This window comes from Notothenia rossii (genome assembly GCF_949606895.1).
Source record: "Notothenia rossii genome assembly, chromosome: 3".
NCBI lineage: Eukaryota > Metazoa > Chordata > Actinopteri > Perciformes > Nototheniidae > Notothenia > Notothenia rossii.
Window position 1 is genome coordinate 6,055,614 of NC_136901.1, and position 27,458 is coordinate 6,083,071.

Here is a 27,458-nt window from a genome sequence, read left to right on the forward strand (position 1 = left end):
CCTCTTGGATCCTCATGGAGTGAGTCCACCCTGCAGGGACCAGCTGGGGGTCTCAGTTACTCTGGAAAGTTTGCTGCTCATGCCACAGGCATGCCTTTCTGCCTTTGGCTCGGTTTCAGCTGTCTACTCCTGTAAGAGTACACACACACACACACACACACACACACACACACACACACACACACACACACACACACACACGCGGACTACATGTCAGCCTCTCTAGTGGCTGGACCCCAGTACAGGAGCATTATCTTTTTTAAGGCCACTAACTCTGCGGATTAAATCAAGATTTATCCTCATAATGGCTAGTCTAGCACAACAGCCTGCTTCAATTAAGGTCTGACATATCACACTCACACACACACACACACACACACACACACACACACACACACACACACACACACACACACACACACGCACACACTCCCGTCAGAATAAAGTGATCTCACTCACTCCCAGATGTGATCACACACACACAGGAAAAATGGTGCCCGCAATTTTGGAAATCTCCTTGAATTTAATTGTATTTTTACAGGTTTTCCATCCAGAGTGACATTTACATCATATGGAAAAATGTGCGTCTGTTCATATAAAATGAGTGCTGGCAGGAGAGTAAAGCAGATTACAGATCATTACTAGCATCGTGAGACATATTAACACCTATTATTTTAAAGAGATGTCCAACTCCTGAGCTGGTTAGATATGAACACCTCTTTCCTCTCTTTCACAAAAACACAGAGCGTGTTTGAAAGCTTCTCCAGAGTGCAGATCTGAAATTTCCTTTCAGTGTTAATGAGGAAAAAAATGAGCTTTATGTAATAAGCCTGCTCAGTTACATTCAGAGACTATGAAACGGATTTAGTAGGGAACGTCCTAAAATTCCTAAAAGCACTCACTTCTTTAATTACAAACATTGTTAGCGTCCTCAAATTCTGTCACACTTACAAATAATGTAAACCCCACTTCCCATACACACACATCTTCCTATAATGAAGGAGTCGGGGCCATTTGCTATTCTGAGCTTCTGTTTTTATTTGTTTATATCATGGCAGCAGCTCGGTGGAGTACTTAGAGTTGGGAATGTTTGAATAATGAGGCGAGCCTGTAAATAATGAAACAAAGGATGTTGTGCATCAATTAAGATCCATTTACTGCCTCGCATCCATCTCATCTCCATGTGTGTGTTTTCGGGCGTGCTTTCGTGCATTTTTGTTGTTGTTGCAAATACGTCCCCGCGCGCTACACTCGTCCGTCTGAAAACACATTAATCAAATCGTGAAACATCACGCTCTGCTCTGATATGAAAATGAGCCGTCCGGAACCACATTGAGGACATTGTCACCGTAATTGTTGTTTGACAGCTTCGCATGCACACACACATATAATCTTTAATTGCCTCCAAAATGTTTATGTCAAGATGCCGTTGCTAAGATAATGGCGGGGGGCTGCCTGGCCCACACTAATGGCTTCTCCGTATTTAGTGCTTCACATCAGCAGAGAAATCGGCCGGCCCACCAGATATTTAGTGGTGAGCAAACGCAGCTATTGTTGGGGTAATATTGTTCTGCTGGATGCTGGCCAATTCATTAAAAATCATATCGCACCAGAAGGAAATCTAGAGCACAGTGAGGCATAGCGGGTGGATTTTTAATAAATATAGCTAATGTGACGCCTTCAATACCCTGCTCTGTTTACATGCCGGAGTTTTATTCTCCATGTTGCCTTAGCACCAAAGTGTTTGGTACCGTGCATCCATTTTCCCATTAAGCTATAGGCCTACTAGGCCTACTATCAAATCCAGGCTTCTTTTTACGATCATATCAAAGATGGTGATGATGAAAAATTAAACGGTGATATTTCTTATTCATGAAGTGGGCGATGGTAAAGCAGATTAATAATTATAATAATTTCAATAATAATGCTTAAAAATGATAATTATTGCAGATTATAGATTATAAATAAATCATTTAGGGACAAGTGGGTGGGATTACATAAATTATACTTCTTCTCACTCCTTTTCGAACACTATATGTGGCACTGTTTATGTCGCTAATGTTGTTGTTTTGACTTCTCTATGCACTGCAACATTTGTTTTGTAATTATTTATTTTACTTGTTCGAAATAAATGTATTAATCAATCAATGGTAGAAAATGAACATGTCCTGGATGTGTAAACACTTAAGATAGATGGAAAGCCACACCCAACAGTGGTGTCACCTTGTGCTAGCAAACCCTGGAGTACTTTGGAGTTATTCCATATTTTGCACAAATGTAAGGGTGAGGCCTCAATGCTATGTGCTCAGTTTGTCTGCATTTCTTATTCACCAAACAGGAAGCATGGAGCTGACATGCAGGGGTCAGTGGGGAGAACACCCGAAGAACATCAACACCGTCCCTGTCAGAAGCATCAGCTCACAGGTACAGTGTGTTCCTTTGTTTATGCACAATCCCCCTATTTCACACCCCACCTGCACACGAGCCAGATTTCCCAGTATTCTTTTTTTTGCACATCTTGAAGTGTCACATCAGAAAACCTGACCCCATAGAAAGATTTGTATTCTCGCTCCAGCCTGATTTGCTTTTGTCAGCGAACAGACAACATGAATGATGAGCTGTTTTGGCTGTGATCCCGGATATTCTCACAACAGTCTCCAGACAACATGAAATACAATACGGCAACTTGAAACATGAAGAGCAATTCAACCACTCTGCCTTGATCCATTTTTCTCTGTAGCTTTCTTTTGTTTCATCTGACTCGGTTAAGTCTTCTTATTGGACAGCTAGCCACGCATCACTACAATCAACCGGGACACCTACCATACATTTTGCTTAAGATATTTTATACTCTCCAATAAAGTTGATGGAAATGCACTTAATTTTAAAAGTAAAGTTCGGAAATTCCTCTTAAAAACCTTTTACAAATTGATGGAGATGTAGCTGCACTTCCTCACTCACACTTGCCAACTCTCTCCCAGTCTCTCCATCACACACAGTCAATAGTGATGACCTTGCTATCGTTTACAGCAGCTGCCAGTGCATTGTGTCAACTCTGTTTCCCTCCCCATCACCAGCACTCACACACTCATGCAAAACACTGCAAATGGCGTGCCAGTTTTAGCCAACCGCTGGCTAATTATCAGGGTGCTGAAGCTCTCATGAAAAGCCCATTGTGACCGCGTGGAAGTCCCTTCACCAAACCTCAGAGAGATTGACATTTGCTAAGTCGGAAACTTGCGCTGGGATTTTCTATCACAGAAAAGACGGGCACAATGCGGGATAGGAGGCTGTAGACTGCGATACATTCGTCTCTCGCATATCTGGGTTGCAGAATAACAAGTGAATGATTTATGAACTGGAGCACTTTCCCACAGCGGCAGAGGATCTGAAGTGAAATGACAACAGGCAGATTGTTGTATTTACTCAGCAGGAATTTGGAGAGTAAACTGAAACCGGCCTGTTGTAATGACAGGTTCGCCGTGATCATTTATTTATTCATAGCATGGATATTAAAAAAAACGTTGTAATCAAGTTCAGTTACTAAGTGCAATAATTATGCAAGGACTTGTCTGACACAGCAGCAAAAAACTTGGCAGCGAGTTTAACAATGCACTCCAATGTTCTAGATGCATCTGGGATTAAATCACAGCTCCAAACTTTGTATGTTAAACAATTGGAAAGTTGTTGCAACAAAGCAACGACTATCTGGTTCAGCTGTCTTTTACCAGGGCAGCATATCACCACACATCACCTGTTGTATGATTGGCTAGCATTGACACTTATATTTATTCGGACCCTTTTTTTAATAGTTTGACATGTATTTATTTTTCACATTCAACACCAACCAGAGGATTCTTTCCCTCACATGTTGGATGCATGTTGGATGTCGCCTGTCAGTAACATACTGTAAGACACTATTAGACAAAACGTCCCACAGGTCTCTATGCTTGGTCCTCTTCTATTTGAAATGTATGTGCATCCATTTGACCAAATAAAATCACCTAAATTGATTATTAAGGACTGGCATGTTGTCATTATGCTCCATATAGTTTAAACCAACTTCTAAATGACATGACTTCCATTAAATACTATTTTCCATTCCCTTTTAAATGGGTCACTTAAAGATCCATCTAGTCCGTGACCCGATTCTACTTATTTCACCATTTTTGTCATTTTAATTTCTTGTTTATTATATTTTAAATGTCTTATCGTCTCATGTCGGATTTTTTAATTAATGCCTTGTACGCTTTATAAAAAGCACTTGGAATTGCCTTTGTGTTTGACACGTCCTTTATAAATAAACCTGCTTTGCCTTGCCTATAAATACATGTTCATTATGCACCTGTCTATCACAGATTAGTGGCTCAGCATATAGCCTTCTTAATACCCAGTGTCTGGTGGCTATTTCCATTGGAAGCCTTTCAGCAAGTGATGCATTTAATGTTAAATACAAGACCTGGGATGTTGGCATGGGCGAAGCTGGAAAGACGGAGGAAGCTGAGCTCAATCTACAAAAACTCTATTGACTGATGGGTGATCTCTGGGAAAACGATTTATAAGTAAAGAAAAAACTGCATGTCAAAGATTAATCCTAATGGAGACACGTTCCAAGACACAGTCTGGCCAATTGACTCAACACATCCATCATTCTGTTACTGTGTGGGTTTTAGCAGCATGGCACCCAGCCTGCTTCCAGTTTTGAAGTTTCACTTGCTCGAATTGAAAGCATATTGACCCAGAGCAGGGCGTGAGACGCTGCAGCACGGCGGCCCTTATTAATAATGAGCATGACACGCAAGGTGCTGGCTTGGACGTTTCGACAAACTGGTTTGTGACCCCCGAAAAACAATTAGAGGCTATTGTTTTGACCTTTCCGCTGGAAAACACCCTGGAACCTGGGATGGAAAATAATGAGTCTGGCTGCAGTCATTACCTGGAGGACTTTTGGCTGTGTGTGTGTGTGTATTGCTGTCAGAGAGCAATTGGATTACAAAAACCCCCAATATGGTTCACATTTTGTACGTTTTGTGTGGGTGTCAAAATGTTAAATTCACAGCCTGCACAGTATTGCTAGAGACAGACTTTTTCTAAGTTTACCTTATGTGTGTTTTTGGTGTTTCGATGCCAGAGACTACTTTCCTCTTCACAAATTTGAATCAGGGCTGAGTATATATCCACACTTTACTGCATGTTAAGTTTTCTCCTTGGCACATGTCAGCGAGACTGGCAGGAAGAAGCTCGCATTCATCTGTGTTGCTGTGTGAAGACTTGGGATGGAAATTTATTCTCACATGTGGACATCCAAGCTCCTCTGTTCCTGGCTCTCGTCCCTTTTCGGCCACTTTCCATCATCCAAAAATCAGTTTGACGTGTGCGTGAAGATACGGGAGAAAGATTGACAGCTATCTCTCTCACACACACTCTCACATGTGTGTCTCCTGGTTGCATGTTTACTGTGTGTTTGCAATCCACAGAGAAGGCTCGTAGCGCTTTGTTGTGTCTCTATGGTCCCCTCCCTCATTTGCCTTTGACAACACTGATAATCCCCCAACAAGATCCCCCATTCAAACCTTCCCCAAACACACACAAGCACACAAACACACACACACACACACACACACACACACACACACACACACACACACACACACACACACACACACACACACACACACACACACACACACACACACACACACACATCTACACAGTGACAAACACTTCCAGATGCTCACAAGCACTATAACACACAAACCGTGCACACACAAATATAATCATACACAGACACACACATACACTAGGTGCCAACCATTGCCATGGCAACTCCAATCAGCAAAGGCTCCCTTTCCCCCATTACGGCGGAGATATGACAGTTTCCCTCTCCTTCTTCCTGCCCTCCTTGCATTATGATTTTCCACTTTCCTCTATCTTCCTTCTTCTTTTCCCCCCCATGTCTTTTTCTTCATTTCTTATCTGCCACCTTCCTTTTTTTTTCCTTATTCCTGGTCCCTTCTCGTTCACACACAGTGACACAAATCTCCGGCATGAACAATATAACAATATATATTCACTTCTGCTTTCTTTTCTGTGGAAAGGTCAGCATGATGGTACTTGCCTGGGAAGAGCTTCATGGTGGCAGGGCGAATATCAGTTCAAATCAAATATCGGTGAGTGAAAGAGACTTTTTTTCCCCACTGACCTGATCCCAATTTACATACTTAACCAATCCTCTAATCCACTTCAATCCATCTTAATTTATTCCCATGTTTTTATCAAATTTGATCCATTTATTTTTCATACCAGTGTGAAGGTCAGGGTGGTGGGCATGAAACCGTCTGGCTGTCAGGCAGGAGTTTGTGTTTTTGTTACAAATATTATTCACTTGTATTATTAAGCATCCTGGACACAATCTTTTTTTCCCCAATGTCAGCGTTTGAAGGAGAAGTGGAAACAGTAGCGGTGTTGATTCAGGCTCGGGGAAAATGTATTTCATTCCTTTGATGTCCCTCGGTCCACTGGCTCAGGAGGTCCCATCCCATTGCCTCCCAGCATGCACCTGCAGTGGGTTATTCTTCTGAAGCACAGACAATCGAGGGGAAAATATGACCAGCATCGGGTTTCCTTCTCTGGATGATGAAGCTCCCTGTTGGACGTCTCACGAGTCCCTCAGCGTATTCTGAGATTGAATATACATCAGCGAGTTTGGATCCTGTCTGCCGCCTGTGTTTGTTGGGCTGTTCAGCCGAATGATTGACAACTTACTCGTTTTTTATTGAGAGCTGTTCGCTTGTTGGCGGGTGACTTGGGGGCAAGTTTGACATAGTTTGATAAAATGCAGGAGATGGATGCGCACCGGGGAAATGGTACTTAATGGGTGGAGCGAGTGACATTCGGATGTTTACCATACATCAATCAAAATGACTGTCACATTGTTTTGCAAGCATGAAAGTAAAATGGCAAAATAGAGCAGGTATGGATTATTCTCCGTGGTTCCACTCTTAAATAAAAGTTTTTAATGACTTACTGCATTGAGACAAGGTCCTCCTTCACTGCAGCCACTTGACTCCCCCCTCCTCCCCCCTCCTTCCCCCTTTTCACAGGCTGTCCCCTCCTCCTTGGCTGATGAAAAGGACCATTGAGGGGCCATTCACATCAAAGACCCCCTTAGACACTTAATGGTGCCATTGTTGTTTCCTCTTCACATGAGACAGAGGGGAGGGCGGGGAAGGTGAAGGAAAGGGAAAGTACGATGTTTTGTTATTTCACAAAGCTGCCCCCCCCCCCCCTTCACACACTGCATGACAAAAGAGTTAATAAAGTCTAGTAGTGACTCTTAGATATTCAACTAATTAAGTGATACATCATCCTGTTGCTGCGGTCCTGAATCCTGGATCCTGAATCCTGTGTCCTGGATCATTAGTCCTGAGTCCTGGATCCTGCATCCTGAGTCCTGGATCCTGTTTCCTGGATCCTGAATCCTGAGTCCTGGATCCTGTTTCCTGGATCCTGAATCCTGAGTCCTGGATCCTGTTTCCTGGATCCTGAATCCTGAGTCCTGGATCCTGAATCCTGAGTCCTGGATCCTGGATCCTGCATCCTGAATCCTGGATCCTGAGTACTGGATCCTTTATCCTGAGTCCTGATCTGAGTCCTGGATCCTGTGTCCTGGATCCTGAATCATGCGTCCTGGATCCTGCATCCTGAGTACTGGATCCTTAGTCCTGAGTCCTGGATCCTTAGTCCTGAGTCCTGGATCCACTATCCTGAGCACTGGATTGAGTCCTGGACTTCGAGTCGTGGCTGAACCTGACTCCGTGGTCCTGCCTGACTCTCATCATACTACTTCCCTGATGGCTCCCACAGGATTGTTGACATCCTCGTGGATTCATCTTCTTATTATAGACACATGCATTTCCAAACATTTGGTCTACCTATGTTGTAAAATGTATTATCTCTTTGATTTACACACGGCATCTATTGCACGTCTGTCCGTCCTGGGAGAGGGATCCCTCCTCTGTTGCTCTCCCTGAGGTTTCTCCCATGCTCCCCTTTAAACTGTGGGGTTTCTCTGGAAGTGTTTCCTTGTACGATGTGAGGGTCTAAGGACAGAGGGTCTAAGGACAGAGGGTCTAAGGACAGAGGGTGTCGTGTTGTCATACTGATATTCTGTACAAACTGTGAAGACCACTGAGACAAATGTAATACTGTGATATTGGGCTATATAAATAAACATTGATTGATTGATATCTTCTCTTTCCACGTCAACTTCTTTAAAGGACTTTCTCCACATAAGCCACATTATCTTCTTCAAACATGGCCGCTGGGTTAGCAGCTACTCAACCACATCTGACTCAACTGGGCCGTCACTAAGGAACCACACGCTGTTCACTTCCAGATGGTGCACACACACACACACACACACACACACATACACACACACACACACACACACACACACACACACACACACACACACACACACACACACACACACACACACACACACACACACACACACACACACACACACATAGGGTAAACCCAGCCAAACCAACAGTGTTTCTTCGTGCCAACAACTCTGGTGCAGAATTGATCTCAAGAGCATCAGAATATAACACCGTCACATATCCAACTCCTCTCTAGGGATTTGCTGTAGATATTTAGCAGCTTTTTACTAATGACAATGTTAATTTGTGACTGACGTTGGAGCATCACAGCAGTCAGACAGGAAGTGTTCAGGGAAAATGCATGATTTACAGCTTTTTATAAGGAAAACTCTTGAGATTAAAGCCATTTTGAACCTCTTAAAGTGTCTTGGGTGGAGCTGCATCACAGAGAAAGAAGCCGTTTCCCATCATACCTAAATAAAGTGAGGCTTTTGTCAGTTTCACCAAGAAAAGACCCTTTTTAGAGCAGTAAAAGTGGTACGTTTCTCCCAGCAGAAGTCTCGTCTTCCTTCAGACGTCTGCTTTACAGATCAGCAGAGTGATACTAGGTCAGCCAATCAGTGCAAGCCGCCTGAGGAGACTCAATCATTTACTAATTAATTGATAATTCATTAAGAAATAAATAGTTTTATTTCGTTAGACTCTTAACCTCAGGGTGGATTCCCATTATGTCAATTCTGCACCACAGGAGCTTTTTTTAATGTCTCCCCCATCACATTTCACTTAAAGTTCTCTTTGACATAGATAATAAGCATAATGTGACATTCAACACATTTAAAACCATCAGTTATCAATATCTAAAACAATGTTTGAATAGTCTTGTCATATGCAAGCATTAAATCATACTATTTACTCATGATTCATGTTGGAATGAGAAATAGATGCAGATAATTGATGGGTGTACGTATGGATGTGACTCCATTAGACTGAAATGTGGGATCAATCTACATAAACATAACTGCACGTTTTAATTAATGAATAATGAACGTGCTTAAAACATTTTAGACACTACATTTATGCAGCTGGGGTCGATAATGATATCTATTTTAAAGTTAGATATCCCTGATACATACAGTATAACATTACACATAATGATTCTACTATCCCTTTTTTAGATGGCAGTGATACATCAGTTTAAGAAAGAAAGTTAAGTCCTCCTAATTATAATTTGAATAATATATAAGTATTAAGTATGTAGTATTAAGGCAAGGATTCTGCTAATCTGGATAGCCTCACTTTAGAAGAACTTATTTGGAACTTTCTGCTGGTTCAAGCAAACACTGAAAAGAATGACATACTTGTGTATCGACCCTTTGATGGGATTTGTATTTAAATACAATGTATGGTCACTGAGGGTCCCTTATTGTGAAAACGTTCCCCGAACAAACAAAAACATCCTTCCAGCACTAAATTAATTAAAGTAATGTGCTTCAGACAGAAATAAAAAATACACCAAGCCTATCTAGGTCAATTCTGGCTTGGCAGTGACAGCGGTCACATGTTTCATTCATCAGGGTGGTGAAGCCTCGACAGATTCGCCTCGCTGTAATTAATACCGCATAAAAGATTTAACATGTATCCACATTGAGCATATTAAGCCGTTTTATTTAGTCCGAAGCACCGGGGCAAGTTAGTCTGGAACTTGAACTATCTTATTCTCTCAGTGTCACATTTTTAAAGTTCTATAAATGTCCTTTTGTGGAAGCAGTTCTACATTTTCCCTAAAAGGCCACCTTGAAATGTTTCTCTGCTCCAATAGGCCTCCACTTGTTAAGGACAGTGGAGTGCAGGTGGGCTGATTAATGAAGCTGCTAATTAGAGATGACAGTTACTGCCTACAGAACTTATACTGTGAGAAAACGGTGTCTCCTCTTTTAGACCCTGATCAGCTGCAGCACCAAGGACGACCCCTCGCTCCTTCTGGGACTTTGGTTCGGATTCAACTTTCGAGGCTTTTTACAGTTTGTGACCAGAAAACATCGGAAGCTGTCTCCAACCACAACGAGGAAGGTAGGAGGAATCATTTTTCTGACTGGCTTGTTTTTTGGCTAATACTCCATTTGTGGCTGTGGCTAAATTCAGCCCACTGTTTGCTAATGAGACAAAGCTATTTAAATACAGAGGGGCCCGGCTGCTGATAGCATTGTAAGGGAGTGTTACCCTGATAAAACAGCTATGCAATGATTTTGTGAATGAAGTTGAACTTTTGAGCTGCAGGATGACCTCTCCCCCTCCCCTGATAAACGTGTTTGTTGTGTTTGCCCCCTCAGCCATACATCATCATCTGTCTTTACCTCGTCTCGCTTGGCTTCACCTGAGGTCAGGGCGTGTTTGATAACGCCTCGCAATCTCCCCTTATCGCTATCTAAATTACAACCAGCATGGGCCACCTTTCCAGAAAGCTGGCAGAGTGAATACCAAACATACCCCTGTCCCCCCCCGTCCCCCCGTCCCCCCAAAGCAGGGCTGAAGCTCGGCCCCAGTTGATAAACACTGACAGTTGAGGCGAGGTATTTCCCTGACCTGACTGACGGTTATTGACTCGGCGATATGGTGATTTGTTTCTGCGCTGCGGCACAATTGATTAGCCATAAGGAAACTCAGGAGACGTTATTGGATTACCATTCAGAAAGATTGAGTGTCAGTCTCCATCGGATCCCATATCTCATCCATCTCTCTCTCTCTCTCCGTCTTTCCCTCTTCAGAATATATTAGTCATTTTCAATAATAGCAGGCTGTTACGGTCCCCTGTCCTCCATTTGATATTCTACATCCATGGCTAAATAAGGATGGATCCGGAGCTTGTCTTGTTTACCTGTCGCCTGCTCTTCCTGTCTGTCTGTGTCTTAGAGGTTTCTCTCCCTCTGCACTCCAATGATTTCAGATTAGTTACACTATTACTATGTCTGGGCTTTTAAAATAGTTTGTATAGAGTCTTCTGTAGCTTCAGAGGCTGATTTCTAAAGTCTTTGTTTTTACGATGACCTTAAACCCACATCAAACAGGTCACGTGCCAAGATGGAATAATTTGCAGATACATTTGGATTGGATGTGATGTATTGATTGATTCCAAATTGGGTTTTGTTACAGCAGCATGTTAACAAGGCGTTGCACATGAGTTTCAAATGAAACAAGACCCCGAAAACATGAGCGTTTTGACACCATATGAAACAACTCCAAATCGGCTCTACCAAAGTTACTCAAGTTTTCAAAGTGGCCCGACAGGAATGAAAAAAAGTCTATACAGTAATGCATATTTACTGTAGGATATTCCCGTTGGAGGACATGAAATTCATCCATTTTGCTAAGTGTAAACTGAAATGGAACAAGTTGGTAGCCAATAAAAATGAGGTACTTTCCGACAGTGTAGAAGAAGATGATTTCCCCCTGCTGAAAGCTCCAGTCTTTTTAAAGTGCCTCTGTATCTCTCTTTTGGCTCCATTGCCCACTCCATCTCATCTCAAGGAGACGAAGATACGGTCTATTTTGCATCCACTGGTGCATATCAAGGTCAATCAGTGGCAAAGGGGTGCACAATGAAGCAAATGTCATTAAAGCTGTGTGTGTGTGTGTGTGTGTGTGTGTGTGTGTGTGTGTGTGTGTGTGTGTGTGTGTGTGTGTGTGTGTGTGTGTGTGTGTGTGTGTGTGTGTGTGTGTGTGTGTGTGTGTGTGTGTGTGTGTGTGTGTGTGTGTGTGTGTGTGTGTGTGTGTGTGTGTGTGAGGTGACACGGGGCATTCACTTACATGGCTGACACAGATGTTACCTTTGTGGTCAGAAGGCTGTAAGTCAATTAGGTTTTGCTAATGGGGCCGAGTGCTTAGCTGTCCCCAACACACACACGTACACGTACACACACACACACAAACACACACACACACACACACACACACACACACACACACACACACACACGCACACGGTATTATTGATAAGATTACCATGGTAATGTGAATGCACCCGGGTTAAACCACATTAAAGGAGCCGCCTTTCTGAAAGATCCTCGCTTTTTAAAAATGCTCCACCATCTCATCCTAAGTGCCCTCCTCTGCGTCTTTCTGTTAATGTGACTCTTCCTCTTCTGTGCTCCCCTCACTCCCTCTTCTTCAAACTCTTCCTCCCGCAGCAGATGCACAGCAAATCTCCTCTTTACATCTCAAACTTCCTCGGCCCATCTGTCTCCCCATTTCTCTCCATATATTTAATTTGTCGCATGATTCTCCTCGGAAACACAAAGAAATGTTTAGAATGTCTCTCTTCCCTTCTCTTCCCATCCCACACTGCTTTATCATGTTTTGACAGATGCCATTATACAACCAAAAGCAACAATATAAGGACCCCACTTATATTTCCTGTGTAGCCAAGCCCTGATATATCTCATCTGTCTGCACTGTTGCAGTGGCTGACATTATAATATCTAACACAGAAACTGTAGATCCATTTTTTTCAATTCCATCCACCTTCATAGAATAGAATATCTTTATTTTCATCACACATCAGTGTAACGAAATTCAGTTGGCATCTCTCACTGCAGTACATAAATAAGAACACATCCATAAAAGCAGTGATAAACAGATAATAGCAATAATCAGGGTCATCACTTTAAATGCACTTTACCAGAATGTTAAAATACATTTTTAAAGATTATTTCATAAAGAAAAGCAACAATGTTTAAATATAAATAGTTACTAAAAATAAGTTTGATACTTAATAAATATACAAATAAATAACATATGGTATTTTAGGCTGCAGTCTTTGATGGGATGTTTGTATGTGTGCATGTTCAAAGTTATAGTGAGTGTTGTGGTTGGAGGCCACAGCTTTGGGAAAGAAGCTGTTCAGGGTGCTTCATGCACCGTAATACAATAAAGAACCAATTGTGTATTAATCCGCTGCAACAAATAGTCCCTAAGAGATGCATCATCTACTCCTGTATGCTAACAATTACCGGCTGTGTTAAGAGGTATTCTTTTAATATTTTTTAAAGTATGCAGTTGTGACTTGTTTTTAAATATTTGCAGTGTTAGGTAGGGAATACAAAATGAGAGATACTCGAAGTGTTTGGGTTCTTCCCCTACTTGGAAATATGTTGACAATAAGGGAAAGAGATTAATCCCAGTATAATCCTTTAAAATAATCATGCAGAAAATATCTACTGTACATTTATTGTATGCAGATTATAAATAGGCATGTTTATATAAAGATAACCCCCCTCCCCCCCCCCCCCCCCCCCCCCATGATGTAATATGACAGCGTGTCTTTGGTCACACTTACAGCATGCATACATAATGTTAAGTGCCTGACTTCATACGATAAAGACACCATTCTTCTTATTCTCGTAGCAGAGGCAGACACAACTGTAGCTCCTAGCCATGCAACACTTTTATCTCTCCCCCCCCCCCCAAACAAAAGTCTCTCTCTCATTAGCATGCACCCGTCCTCCAGTGTTTTCGCTCCCCGGTTTGTCGAGCGCAGATCTTTCCTTTAGAGGCCGAGCGATAAAGGCCCTGCAGAGTAAACAAGCCGTGGAGAATGGCCTCTTGTCTTTTTATTATCGCCTCCTAATGCCCCACTCATTCCTGCCGTGATGGAGTGGGGTTGGAACCTCCACGTCAAGAGGGGGGGAGGGGGGGGGGGGGTGGTGTCGAACACACAGGAAAGAGTGCACAGACATACTCCGTTTTTATGCAATGGTGTTTCGATCGCTCATATTGTACAGCTGTCTGGAAAATATGTTTAGTAACCCCCCCCCCCCCCTCTCTTCCTTTCCCTGGGTCTCCAGACTAAAATGAAAGGCTGGGTAGTGGGTTTTTGGAGGGAAAAGGGTGGTGAAGGTCACTTTGATGTGACTATAAAGACACACAGCAGGCCAGTGGAAGGAGATGAAAGGACGGAGCAGAAGTAAAATAGATCCTGGTGGAGCAGCAGAGGAAGAGAGGACTGCTTCCCTCTCCGCAGCACACACAGGATAATGATGCTGTATCATAAACAAGAGGCGGCCGGGGAATAGAGCTGGCGTCTTGCAATTAAAGTGAGCAAACAACATTTTTGAAGCTGACAACAGCTATGGTGGATGCATCGAGCGCAGCCATCTTGCATGTGAAAGCTCATATGTGGCTCGAAAACAGCAATTTAATAAATGAGCACTTCTCCACTGTGATGTATTTACTGAATGATTGATCGATTCTTCATTTGAACTGCCGTCCAAGATGCTCTTCAATGAAGCACAGTCTGTAAAGCTGTCATAAGTGTAGTTAGCCTCCATGTTTGTCTTCATATCTTAATCGTATTAATGTATGCATAATCTCGCGTCAAGTTTGATCATACTTACACCGTGTTCCTGAAGATTGCCTGCAGTCTGGTTTGTCAGCACCTTGGCTCGGTGCAGTTGCCTGCCCCCATTAGGCCCAGCCGTGTACTGCAGGTGAATCGTGTACTCAGAGAAGCTCAGAGGAGTCATTGGGCATGACTTCAGTCTGCAGTCAGTGTGTGTAGTCATCTCTTCTGTCTGACACACACACTGACGGACACCAGCCTGCAGAGCAAAACCCCCATAACCTGTTGGTTCCACGCAGCTCTACTTTAAAGCTAATGTGTATTCTGTAGTGCATCTGAAAGTGTTTTGATGATCGAGCTGTTTTTTGGTATCTAAGGTAGCATATACAGAAGCACCCAGAGGGAGGAGGAGGAGGAGGAGTGGTGAGACAGCAGCCAGACACCAGATGTTTCCATACGATCCAGCCAGCACCGCTCAGGCGAGATTAGTGTACGCAGTACAGTCACTAGAAGTGTGTGTGTGTGTAATTATTCCCCTGGCCAGGGCATGCCCATAGCCTGGGTGGCCCAGCAGGAATTTGACGGGTGGCAGTAAGTCTGGAAATAGATGTGAGAGATGTGTGCCTTCTGCTGAAAACAGGGCGACTCTTCCTCAGGAGGAATTGGTGTTGGAAATATATTTCAGTCAAGTAGATGTGCTTATGAGATAAAGCTCGGATGAAACTTTAATGATCCCAAGAGAAAATTGGGTCACAGTTGCAGCAAAGATACAAATACAGATACAACAGAACATATTGAAGAGAAGCAGCACATACATTATTTGAATGGGGAGCTCCATAGGCTCTGAAACTCCTTACCTGTGCATTGGGGGGTGTGGAACAGTTAGCATGTGTTAATGGTTGGAAAGCTCTGATATTTCTGGGCTGAGGTGTCACTTCGATTTATATCAAAGGGGATCCCAAAACTCCCTCCTTGACCCTCGAGGTGCCTACAATGCCTCACACACACACTCTCCACATGCTGATAGGGTCAAGTCGGGGCTATCTCTGCCTTATCTCCCCAGCAGCAGATCTAAAGCCACGTCTGTCTGTGATGAAGGCCTCCACCGGATCACTCAGCCTCTCTGAGAGACTACTAGACTCTCACACAGTTTCTCCTTGAACCCACGGCCGGCTGACTGGCCAAACACACTGATGGAAGAGGGGGGGGGGGGGGGGGGGTGAAGTGTTGAGAGACTGAAAGAGCTAGAGAGGTGTGTGTTTGTGTGTGACAGAGACGGGGGAGAGAAAAGAGGGAGAGTTATCAGTCATGCTGTCAGTCTCTGGGGCAGGTTGTGATAAGAGAGGCAGCGGTTGGTATCTATCTCCCCCTCTGTCTCTCTCTCACACACACAAAACGGGGGAGAAAGACCCTGTTGTGTTCCCCTCCGCCACCCATGAGTGCACACAGCGCAGGTGTGCCGGGGTGAGGAGTCCGACTGAACGGCAGCCATTTGTCGGTGGTATTTCCGGGCAGACGGATGACAGAGGGAATACAGATGATAAGAGCCTGGGTGAAATACATTAGAAAAAGGGGCTGCGCATATTGCAGCTGCAAGTGTTTGATTTCACTGCTGCGGTTCTTAAACAGCCTCTGACACCGAGACATGCAGTGGCTTTTTAAGCCGGGGCTCACACTGTAGCATGGCATGTGCTTGCAAGGAGTTTCATTACTCGAGCCTCTTTCACACATGCACTGCAACCCTGAAAGCGTCCAGACATTACCCTGCGGAGCTGCATGTGAGAACATAAATATCTGAATCATTCGGACCGGACATCAAACAGACTTCACCCTGCCAGCTCCCTGCTACTAAATCTGTGTGAGCCCATGTGTGAACGAGCCGCTCATTGTATGGAGAAATGGGTAGTTGTATGAGTAATAGCCGACAGGGCTGAATGTGCACAGAAAGTGGAGTTTTACGGAGATAATCCAAGAAAAAGACATCATATTTATAGCTGCAGGATGGATTCCCTCGTGGGGTCGATGCAAACTTTTTCCACCCTCAACATTCCCTCTCTATCTGCCTCTTTCTCAGGTTCTCCGGTGGACCGTCGCCCTCCATTAGCCATGCGTTGACCCAATATTTGGGGGGGTTGAAAGCTGACGGTGGGGGCAGAGATGTTGACAAATGGGAAAGAGGAGTATCAAATGACCTCTGGGGAGTGGGAGGGGGGGGGGGGTGGGGACAGAGCAGAGCAAGAAGTGACCCAGTGCTGCTTGAAGGTTTTGTAGTGGCTGTGTTTTCTCTTTATCTCAGTGAAAGGGTCATGACGGGGGTTAATCCACCACTCATCATCAGAAAGTCTAATTAATGCTTTCGCTTCAATAACCACTAGCGGCACAGAAAAGACACGCGTTAAACAACTCCGACACACGGCAAACTGGTTCACGCCAGTGCAGACGCCCGCCCAGAGGCTCAGATTAGCCAATCGCAGTGACGTCTGACAGCCAGCGCACCCTAGGGTGAGAGGCGGTTCTAGGGGGTCTGTATAAAAGCTGATGGCATCTAGTAAACCTGGGGGTGGGGGGTGTAGCGGCAGGGTGACAGTTGAGTCTAGTGACAACCCGACCTGTCATACAACCTTCTGTCAAGGGCACGGCGCTCTTTGGTTGACTTTGTTTACAGTCTGTCACGGGACAATAAAGCCAGTTGATGACTGTAGAAGTTTGTTTTCTACCAACATCATGTCGTTCTCATGTTGTTTCCCTCAAAACAAAGCGTTCAAAGGACGTCTCCTCCTGATCTGTAGGAATGCACCTAGCTGTTCCAAATAAAGCCAGCCACATACTGTACCTCATTACACGGCCAGGCCGCAGTCCATTACATTACAAGGTAACACAAGCCAGAGGCAGGGCACAGGGCTGGACGCTGCAGATTATTTTGGGCTCAGTACTGTGTCATTACACGGCCTCCCGCTCTGTATTTAGGCGAGCAGATTGCAGGGCAGAGACTGGGCAGGGCTGAGGTGGGCTCTGCCTCCATTGAGTTGAGGGCTTGCTCTTTGAATGTGTCTTGTGGCGGAGTTGTGCCTACTGTGCAGCCAAACCTTCCCCAGACACTCCCTGTTCCTCTCTTTCTGGGATTCCTCCTCATGTTCCCTTGCAAACAGCCTTAGGAGAAGCTCCCCGCTTTACCATTAGAATACATATTATCTGGAGCTTATCTGTGGCACAGCTCCTATCTGTGGTGTCTCCTGAAAGGGGTGTGTGAGTGAGAGAAAGGGAATGGGGGAGCTCTCTCTCTCTCCCTCCCTATAATCAGAGACCAACGGGAGGGGGCGGAGCCGAGGCGCCGTGACTGTAACGCGATAGCTGCTCAGTTCTAAACCGCGATCACTCTCTCACACACACACACTACACACACACACCTCCCAGACGCGTCGACAGGACACACGCCGGAGTCGGAGCAGAGCGCAGAGTGTTACGGAGCCGCAGAGAGAGGAGCTGCTGCGGGAGATGGCATGAGATTACCGGGCTTTTTGGAGAGCAAGAGCGCAACACCGTTTCTTATTTATTATCCCGGGACACTGAAAAGCAGCTTCTGACCCTCGGACTGAGGCTTTGAGAGCTCTAACGGAGGACTTGCTATTACCAAGGGCGACCCTCGTGTGCGCAAAATACGCGGGGACGCAGAGAGGGAGATACAGGGACTGGGAGCCTGTCAGTCGGGACTTGGCGCACCCTGGAGCCGCTGTCTGTGGAGCGCACAGTATCGATCAAGGAGTTAGTTTGTTCACCATTTTTTTTTTTGGATGAGTGGCATCGCTGTGCTAAATGGACAGACTTTAAAGGAGCTGTGCAGATAGAAATCTCTGGATTTCTTCATTGACATGTAGTTGACACACAGTTCGCTCCACCATGGTTTAATAAACTCCGTGGGAATATTCCTTTTTGGTCTTATACAGGGGTGTGGATTTTTTTTTTTGGAGAAGCAGCAGAGTGTTATCGGAAACATTAGAAACTTAAAGCTCTCTGCGAGTTTCTGCAACATCCAAGATGGATTTTGAGTCATCATGGATTGGATTGTTGATGGCATTGTGTCATCTGGCATTGAGAGTCAGAGGAGAGGAGGGTGAGTTTGAGTCACTTCTTTACCTAAACACACACACCGTATGTAAAATGCAGTATTTTCAAAAACACAGGAGAATTAAATATATCGAGGGAATCTGGGAAATCATTTGTTTTTGAAGAGATATTGTCATGTGTTTCCTATTATTCCAACATTATTAATTATTGATAACCAGACCCATGTGTCTCTTGCTTTCTTGTGTTCCCGTAAACGTGGGAAGTAGGGATTACAGTCGTTTTATATGTATTCTGTATATGGGTTTATCAGAATCATAAGAGCCAAGGTGACGTTTTAAATTAAAGCCAGCGTAATTCAGCCCTGTGCCAAGCCAGCTGTTCCACATCTAAAACTAAAGAAGTTGCTTTCATGAAATATTTAGAGTGGAAACAGTTATCTGTCCCAGCATAGAGCCTACCTCCAGCCCTCTGTGCTGTGGATGAGCTGATTACATGCATGAACAATTCAAACACATTGTTTACCTCGAGTTTCCCCTTGTTTTGTTTATACGCAATTGAATTATTCATCAAGGGAAATAAACAAACCCTGATTAAAATGATATTTCACATCCGGGGGAAAGCAGATTTTAGGCGTAGGCTGAGCGACTGTATACATTAGTGCCCAAGAACCTGTGCGTAAAAGCTCCAGTGTCACCGTAGGATTGCTCTAATAGGACTGTAATCACCACTATTATCTTCATCAGGCACCACGAGCCTCTCCTTCATTGCCTCCTTGGGGTTGTGTGTGCGGGGTGGAGGGAGGCACGGCTGCTGGTTGGTGCACCGTCACCTCCACCTCCGTGCGCTCCCCGCAATCAAATAACAATAAGAAAGCAGATTATAGTGCAGGAGGAGAAGCCCTGCAGCTGGCGGGGCTTCCGAGCCTTGCTTTGAGACTCAAATCTACTCCTTTCTGTAACACACTGTGGCGAACGAGTGCATTCTGAGAGAGCGAAGCGTTGAAACAGCGCCACATGTATTTCGAAGCCTCATTAAATGTGGATTTAACGCCAGGGAGCCCGGGCTTCCATCTGCTGGCTTTATCTAATAATAATTGTTTTAATAATAAGGAGAGGTTGTTGCTTTATCATGTCAGCAGAAGTGTGTGTATAGGCTCACCACACTGAGGAGTGACGCCACTGGTGGGATGACACATGGTCTTTGGCTCAGGGAGTACCTAGCATTGATGATGCTTTTAAGGTGGTTTGACTCCAGATAATGTCGACGCATGGGAACTGGGATCTTAGCAAAAATTATAGGTTTTAATATAATATTTGTTTGTGACAAAGTTGTCTGAGTATACAGAATAAGATGTATAGGTCTATAGTCTACATGTGGCTGTAGTTCCCTTTCTCCATGCGGGTTGACGAGCTGTTCATAGTCCCATGATGACGGTTGGGCTTTACAACACCACCCGCTGGTTTCACTGCGGCTCCGTTCACTGCACATGGGCTCGTCCTCTTGTTTATGCTACTTGTTTTAAATAGGACAGTCGCTCTGCATTTCTGTCTGTGTGTGTGTGTGTGTGTGTGTGTGTGTGTGTGTGTGTGTGTGTGTGTGTGTGTGTGTGTGTTTTACTAGCTGCCTGTGTACCCCTTGATCAGACACAGATGTGGGCCTCTTGGCAGCCATCAGGCAAGCAAGAAGCTAGATCCCCTCCCCTCCCCTCTCTCTCTCCCTTTCCCCTGCCAAGACACTGCACCGCATGTCCCTGCCTCCCGCTCCCCTCGAGAGCCACATTACACACAGATGCCAGAGGGAAGAGAGGCTGAAGGAGAACACAACGGAGACAGAAACAGGGAGGTTCAGAGAGAGAGAGAGAGATGTGAGGGGACAGGGACTGCAGGGAAGAATGATAGGCAGATGCAAAGCTATAAGGCACAGAAAAGTGGCCATCCACCAGGTCAGGAACAAGAAAGAAGAGGATATATGGGGGGTGGATTGTGCATCAGAGTGAGGAGAGGGCAACATCAAAGCGTTCAGGGGTGAAAGAGTGAAAATGCCACCGGACTAGGGAACAGAAAGCGTTAAGGGGTTTATAAAGGGACCCTCGTTCTGTGTGAGGCAGCTAAAGGGAAATAAAAGAAGTGTTTTTAAATGATGCTCTTGTGAAACATAAGCACACTGGAGTCACATTGGAGCTTTTGATGATCGACTCCATCTGGTTGGAGCTGCTTGGTACATTTCCAGTGGCAGAAAAGGTTTCCATTAAAAATGTTTTGGAGCAAAATGATGCATGGCTGAGGCATCTCTGCGAGAAGTGTAGAGGTAAATGACCCATGAAAGATTTCCCGTTGTGGCCCCTGCTGGTGGCCTCCTCCCCTTTTCATTTCTCGAGACCTATTTTCTGCAATCCTAACACCCAAACAGAGAGGCTTCTAATCCACTTGTACTGTAATCACAATAGTTTGACTCAGTGACATGTGCATCAATTACTCCTCAGCACAAGCATTAATATTCAGGCCATTAAGCAGCTCATTTGCATGTTTATTGACGGGCGGCTGTGCATCCTCTCTACCTATGGTATCGACTTCTCCCAGAGTTGGATTTCCACTAATTTAATCATTTATTTTCCACATGTGTTCTCCTGGCTCATTTTTATCTTCCTTCTTTGTCTGTGTTAATTTTTTCTATTTGTTTACCACTTCACCTTTTTTCTCCCTCTACACGGCGCCCTTCAATTCTTTGCATTTCCCCGTGTTTTAATCTGCCCCAGCCTCAGAGGTATCAGCTGCGAAAAACAAGGTCACCTATTAGCATTCATAGCCGAAGACAAAACGGAGCGGCCCGTTCAATAGCAGTCAGGTATAGGGCTGCTCAATTAATCGCATTTTAATCGCGATTACGATTATGGCTTGCAACGATTACGAAAAGAGCGTAATCGAAATAAAACGATTTTTTAAAAATGATTATTATTATTATTTTTTTTAATTTCTAATTATTATTTTTTTTTTTTCAGTTGAATTATATTTAAAGTTCAGGGTAATCAACTGTTAAAAACATACTGTTAAAAAAAATTCTCCAATAAATGGATGTTTTCAAAGTCAATGAATAATCGCAATTACAATTATTGACCCAAATAATCGAAATTATGATTTTTGCCATAATCGAGCAGCCCTAGTCAGGTATGAGAGTCACTGGCTCGTGCAAAGGCCCTGAAACAGCTCGCCGCACTGGGGGTGAAATTAAAAACAAGACCCCATAAATAAAACAGAGCCCGGTCTTTCACTCTGTCGCATTAGCCGCACAGGGGGCTCTTAACGGGGGCTCAGGGACGGCTTTAGATGGGAGCTGAAAGGGGGTTAGCATTGTCAGGAGGAAAGCGTTTTAAATTTACTGTAAGTCACACGTGGGGTTAAAGAGGAAAGGGTGTGAATTAAATAAGAACTGCAATTCCCCCAGAAAGGTTTTTGTTCGGCACCACTGAAAGGTAACACTGTGTGAGGGGGGGCTAAAGGGTAGCCGCGAATCACCAAGACTCCCGCAGCAAAGCTCAATTCTTCACAGCTCTCCTTCGCCGGTGGAGGCTCAGTTTCTCCTCTGTAGACGGGGAGATGTTTTGTTAAAAGTGCTCCGGCTGCCGCACAGAGACAAAGCAGAGCACCAGGGAGACGGAGACATGATACTGCAGGCAGGTAGTGGTTAGGATTAGACCCTCACCATTAGCCCCCTGCAGGCCCCAGCAGCCATCTGTTTACTCCATTGATCCATTGATCCATTGATCAGGATGGCCAGTACCGTGCATTTAGATGATTAGCATGGGGGCACTTATCCTGTTAGGGAGGGAGCAGGACAGAGGAGAGCACACAGGGAGAGAGAGGCAAAGGGGATTTGGGGATATTGTCTTACTTTCATGTCGCTATTGTTAGGTAGTTAATCCTTACTTAAACGCATTAAGCTCAGTTTAACAAAGAGCTATTGTTTGTGGATGTTGCATTCCCGGGCTTGTTGTTGTTGAGTGGGGTGTCTCTTTTTTGTTAAATCTGGAAGAAAAGGGAGTAGAATCGATTTTAAACATCAAGATATCTGTTAGAGGAAGTTGTTTTTATAAGATCTTTCGTAGGAATTGTCGCAAATATACAAATATAAATATGAGCCAGCGTTAAAACATCTGGTTTATAAGCAGTTGTTCACTTTTATTGGAAAGGATTAAAAAATATATTTATAGAGAATACAATTCAATTTTGAAATAACAATCAGATATTTTTCGCCTTTTTTGTTTTGTGTAGTTTGTTACTTAAACATGTACGGAAAGGTCAAACTAATTCTCCCAGAAAGTGTACGACCACCTTATTGAGTATATTTAATTGTTTAAGTAGATTTTAAAACTCTCACACACTCTCTGCCACTATTACTGCTCACACACTGTCTCTAATCCCCAGAGTAGCGTCATTCTGCCTCAGCATGAAGGTGTGAGAGCACCAGGGGAACAGAGTGGAGCACTTTTCTTCCTCCTTCCTCCTCATCCTCATCCTCTCCTTGGGTCCAGTCTAGTGTGGAATGGGTGAGATTAAAAGCAAGTCACAGAGACAACCCCTGCTCCTGACTGAATGGATGAGTGCTGCCCACTCTCCCCTCTCATTCCCTCACTCTGGGCGATAGCACTTTTTTAATTAAGGTGGGGGGGGTGGGGTGGAGGGAGGGTGGGAGGGGCAAAGAGACACTAGGAATGATGGAGGGATTTATCAGCGCCTCTCCTCACACTCGCAGCTTATCCCGGAGCGTGACGCCATACTTCCCCCGATAAGGCGGGCTAATAGAAATGAGAGCGTGGCTGGCGTACACACACACACACACACACACACACACACACACACACACACACACACACACACACACACACACACACACACACACACACACACACACACACACACGAGACGTGAACTAAGACATGCAGACATATGCACATTTACCCAGATAATGAAGATAAAGGCACTCACAGCGGGGACAAAGACGTCTCGGGGTTTGACTTGATCTGGAGAGACTAGAAACTGCACACACACACAGATTTGACTTCACTTCATTGACACACTCAAAGAAAACGATGTGGCACGCACACACATTTATGAAAAACTAACTTCTTCACACACACTCTAGCTCTTAAAACATAGTACACACACACACACACACACACACACACACACACACACACACACACACACACACACACACACACACAGCAGTGACATTGTTCTCCTGTAATGGGGATTTGTTTGCAGCACCACGGTAGGAACATATGTGGCACTTGTGTGTAGACAGATTGGCTCCTGGAGTAGAAGAGACAGTAATTCATGAAGCTCACCGGCAGATCCTGAGTGCTTCCCCTATTTTACTCCTCCAACACAAGTTCTGCTCTACACACACACACACACACACACACACACACACACACACACACACACACACACACACACACACACACACACACACACACACACACACACACACACACATAAATGCATATTTTGTACTCACTAATTGCAACGGACATTAAAGCAATTAGGAAAAAACACACATCTGTCATCAGATGTATATGTAGCGGCTGCTGCATCCCCATCAATCTTTATTTTTTCCTAGCAGCAGCAAACAAACACCCACCCACCCGACCACACACACACACACACACACACACACACACACACACACACACACACACACACACACACACACACACACACACACACACACACACACACACACACACACAGTGCCAGGGCTAGTGTGTGTGTGAGCTGACTGACAGAGGTTTCCCAGTGGGGTCAGTGTCTACAGGGAGCCGCTGGATAGCAGGCATGTCTTAATGAGGCTCGTCAGGCTCTCTGCGCACACACACACACACACACACACACACACACACACACACACACACACACACACACACACACACACACACACACACACGCACACGCACACGCACACGCACACGCACACATTCCCTTCACTCCATCACTTCCCTTACTCATCGTATCTTTCTCTCTTCCTCACCATCTGTATTTCTCCTTCCTCATCACCTTTTGTCGCCTCCCTCTCTCTCTCTCTCTCTCTCTCTCTCTCCGCCTGTCACTCCTCCGCTCTCTCCCCTCCTCGGTCCTCTCACCCACCCATCGCACATCACCCCCCCCCACCACCGCCGTCACCCGCCTGCTCGTACGATCAATCTTCCCCTTTCTTCTTCAATCCATCTTATATCCATCGCCTCTCCTCCTTCTCAATCCTCCACTTTCATCCTCTCCTTCCATTTTCCACCCTGCCGTAATCCCCCCTCCTTCCCTTCCCCCCCCCTCCTCTCCTCTTCATCCTTCTCGGAGGCCATTGAATGGGCAGCTCAGGGAAAAAAAGTGTTGAGGCTGCAGGATTCTCCCCAAACGGCTTAATCTGGCGAGGCTCTGCGTGCCGATAGCCTCCTGCACACCGCTCCCTCCATAGGCCTCTCAACAATGACTGTCTGCACATCTGCAAACTAGTGTGTGTGTGTGTGTGTGTGTGTGTGTGTGTGTGTGTGTGTGTGTGTGTGTGTGTGTGTGTGTGTGTGTGTGTGTGTGGCTTCTGTCTGTCATTCTTTTCCATCCCTGCTATCTTTTTTGAACATTTTCAGTTAGCTGTTTCTCCCACCCCTTTCAGCCCGTGTGATTGACAGGCCGTGTGTGTGTGTGTGTGTGTGTGTGTGTGTGTGTGTGTGTGTGTGTGTGTGTGTGTGTGTGTGTGTGTGTGTGTGTGTGTGTGTGTGCACGCGCGGGTGGCCGTTTGAACATGGAGCCGGGCTGTGTGTGCGCGTGTTTGTGTATAAAAGCGTGGGTGTGCGTTTAAGCACGCATCCCCAGTACTGTACGAGCCTTCTCATGTGCACGCGTAGCTAAAACGTGTGTGTATGTGTTGCACATTTGTGTAACGTTGTACAAATGTGTGTGTGCATGTGGGCGGCTGGAGTCGTGCACTCGCATGGAATCACTGGCAGCTGTGTGTGCCTGCTGTGTGAGAGCGTGGGCATCTCTCCTCTCCAGCAACAAAGTAAGGAAGCCATCGCAGCTCTATCAAATGTCAGAGAATCTTAAGTGTGCCTTTTAAGCACAATAGGTGGTGGAAATGTCAACACTTGAAGGGTCTATTACACTTCAAGCCTTTGGTGTGTTTTTTTCTTTCTTTTCCGCCTCCTTTATTGATGCTTTCACAGGAATTTGAAAGAAACAGGCAAGAATATCAACCCATTTATGTCAAGAGCATCTCAGCGGCTCCATGGTTAGCCCAGTGTTTGTTAGCGCAGTGTTAATGGCAGAGCATGCGTTAGCTTTCTGTAGCCTGTTGGCAATTCCCTAGTGGCACACCAGCTACAATATTCAGAAAACATTTGTCTCTTTGAGTTCAATATCACAATGTTCATTACATTGATATCCCCACGGTGCACACACACATACTGCAGGAGGTAGAGAGCCAAACCCCCCCCCTACCTCCACGCTGTTGTCATGGAGAACACGTTGCGCCTTTGGCTCCGTGAAGAATAATAATGCCTGCAAATCTATTGCAATGCAAGAGTAATAAAAGATTGTGCTCAATGCTGTGTGTGTCCCTGTTGGTGTGTGTGTGTGCATGCAAAACCCCCATATACATGTTCCCTTTGTACGTGCATGTGAGTTTCTGTGTTTGGCGTGTTTATGGGAGATAACGTGAAGCGCGCGAGCTGCCTTAGCTGTCAGGGCGCAGGCGGAGAAAAGGGCCTTTGTTACTGCCTGAGCTTCTCATTACAGAGTCGCTGTGACCCCAGAACCCCGCTAGACAAGCCGTCTGCGTGTCACTTCCTGTCTCAGCCTGCCGAGCGACGCCATTGGCAGGCTATTGTTCCTGGGAGAGCGTGATAGGATCAGGGAATGTGTCCTAATGTTTGCAGATTGGCTTGCCGGAGCAACAATTACACTTGGTGAACGCTCCCGACGGGGAACCAGTGAGATAAGAGCCTGGGTGTGGAAGAGTGAAAAAAGAATGTGTGTGTGTACGCTCACCAAATGCAGCGTTGATGATCTTTTATTGTTTTAATAGCTTATCCGCTTGCATTGAGAATCCACAATGGAGAAGTTTTTCCAATTTCCTCCAAACTGACAGCTGAAATTGCTTCCTTTGTTTTACTGTTCATTTGTTGCTCATCACATCTTCATACAGGGAAACAAGGCAAATGAAGGAGGGTCCTCTGAGTCACTGTTATACGGAGCAGATGGTTGAATGCTGTAGAAATGCATCAAATCTGGATTTAAAGTATGTTTTACCATCAATAACTGTCCCCCCTCCTTTCTCTGTCCTTTCTCTCTCCATCACAGTGCCAGCGTGCGGAGGCGTGTACGATGCCACCGAGGCGGGTTACATCACCTCCCCTGGTTACCCTCTGGAGTACCCCCCTCACCAGAACTGTCACTGGATCATCACGGTGCCGGAGCCCTCGCAGCGCATCGTTCTCAACTTCAACCCGCACTTTGAAATCGAGAGGCTGGACTGCAAGTAAGACGGGAGGGGCGTAGCGGCTTTTTGGAGATGTCATATTGATGTCTGAAACTCTCCTCTAGCAGAGTCAAATTGCTTTTACAAATAGTACTTATTATTCTGGCTGAACGATGATTCACGTTGACTTTTTCATTAGTATG

The 27,458-nt window shown here is 45.0% G+C and overlaps 1 protein-coding gene across 5 annotated transcripts in view; it reads left to right on the forward strand.

Moving 5' to 3' along the window:
* The window catches only part of nrp2a (neuropilin 2a), a 74,328-nt gene continuing 46,870 nt past the window's right edge, over positions 1-27,458 (forward strand). For 3 of the 5 annotated variants that reach the window (XM_079668321.1, XM_079668322.1, XM_079668325.1), the window contains exons 1-3: positions 1-131; positions 2,339-2,424; positions 27,138-27,315. In XM_079668321.1, coding sequence (XP_079524447.1) covers positions 91-131; positions 2,339-2,424; positions 27,138-27,315 — 305 coding nt within the window. In that variant the 5' untranslated portion in view covers positions 1-90. Of the gene's footprint in view, positions 132-2,338; positions 2,425-18,080; positions 18,836-25,705; positions 25,840-27,137; positions 27,316-27,458 lie in introns of those variants that run through there. The other 2 variants (XM_079668324.1, XM_079668323.1) reach the window with 2 other exon arrangements.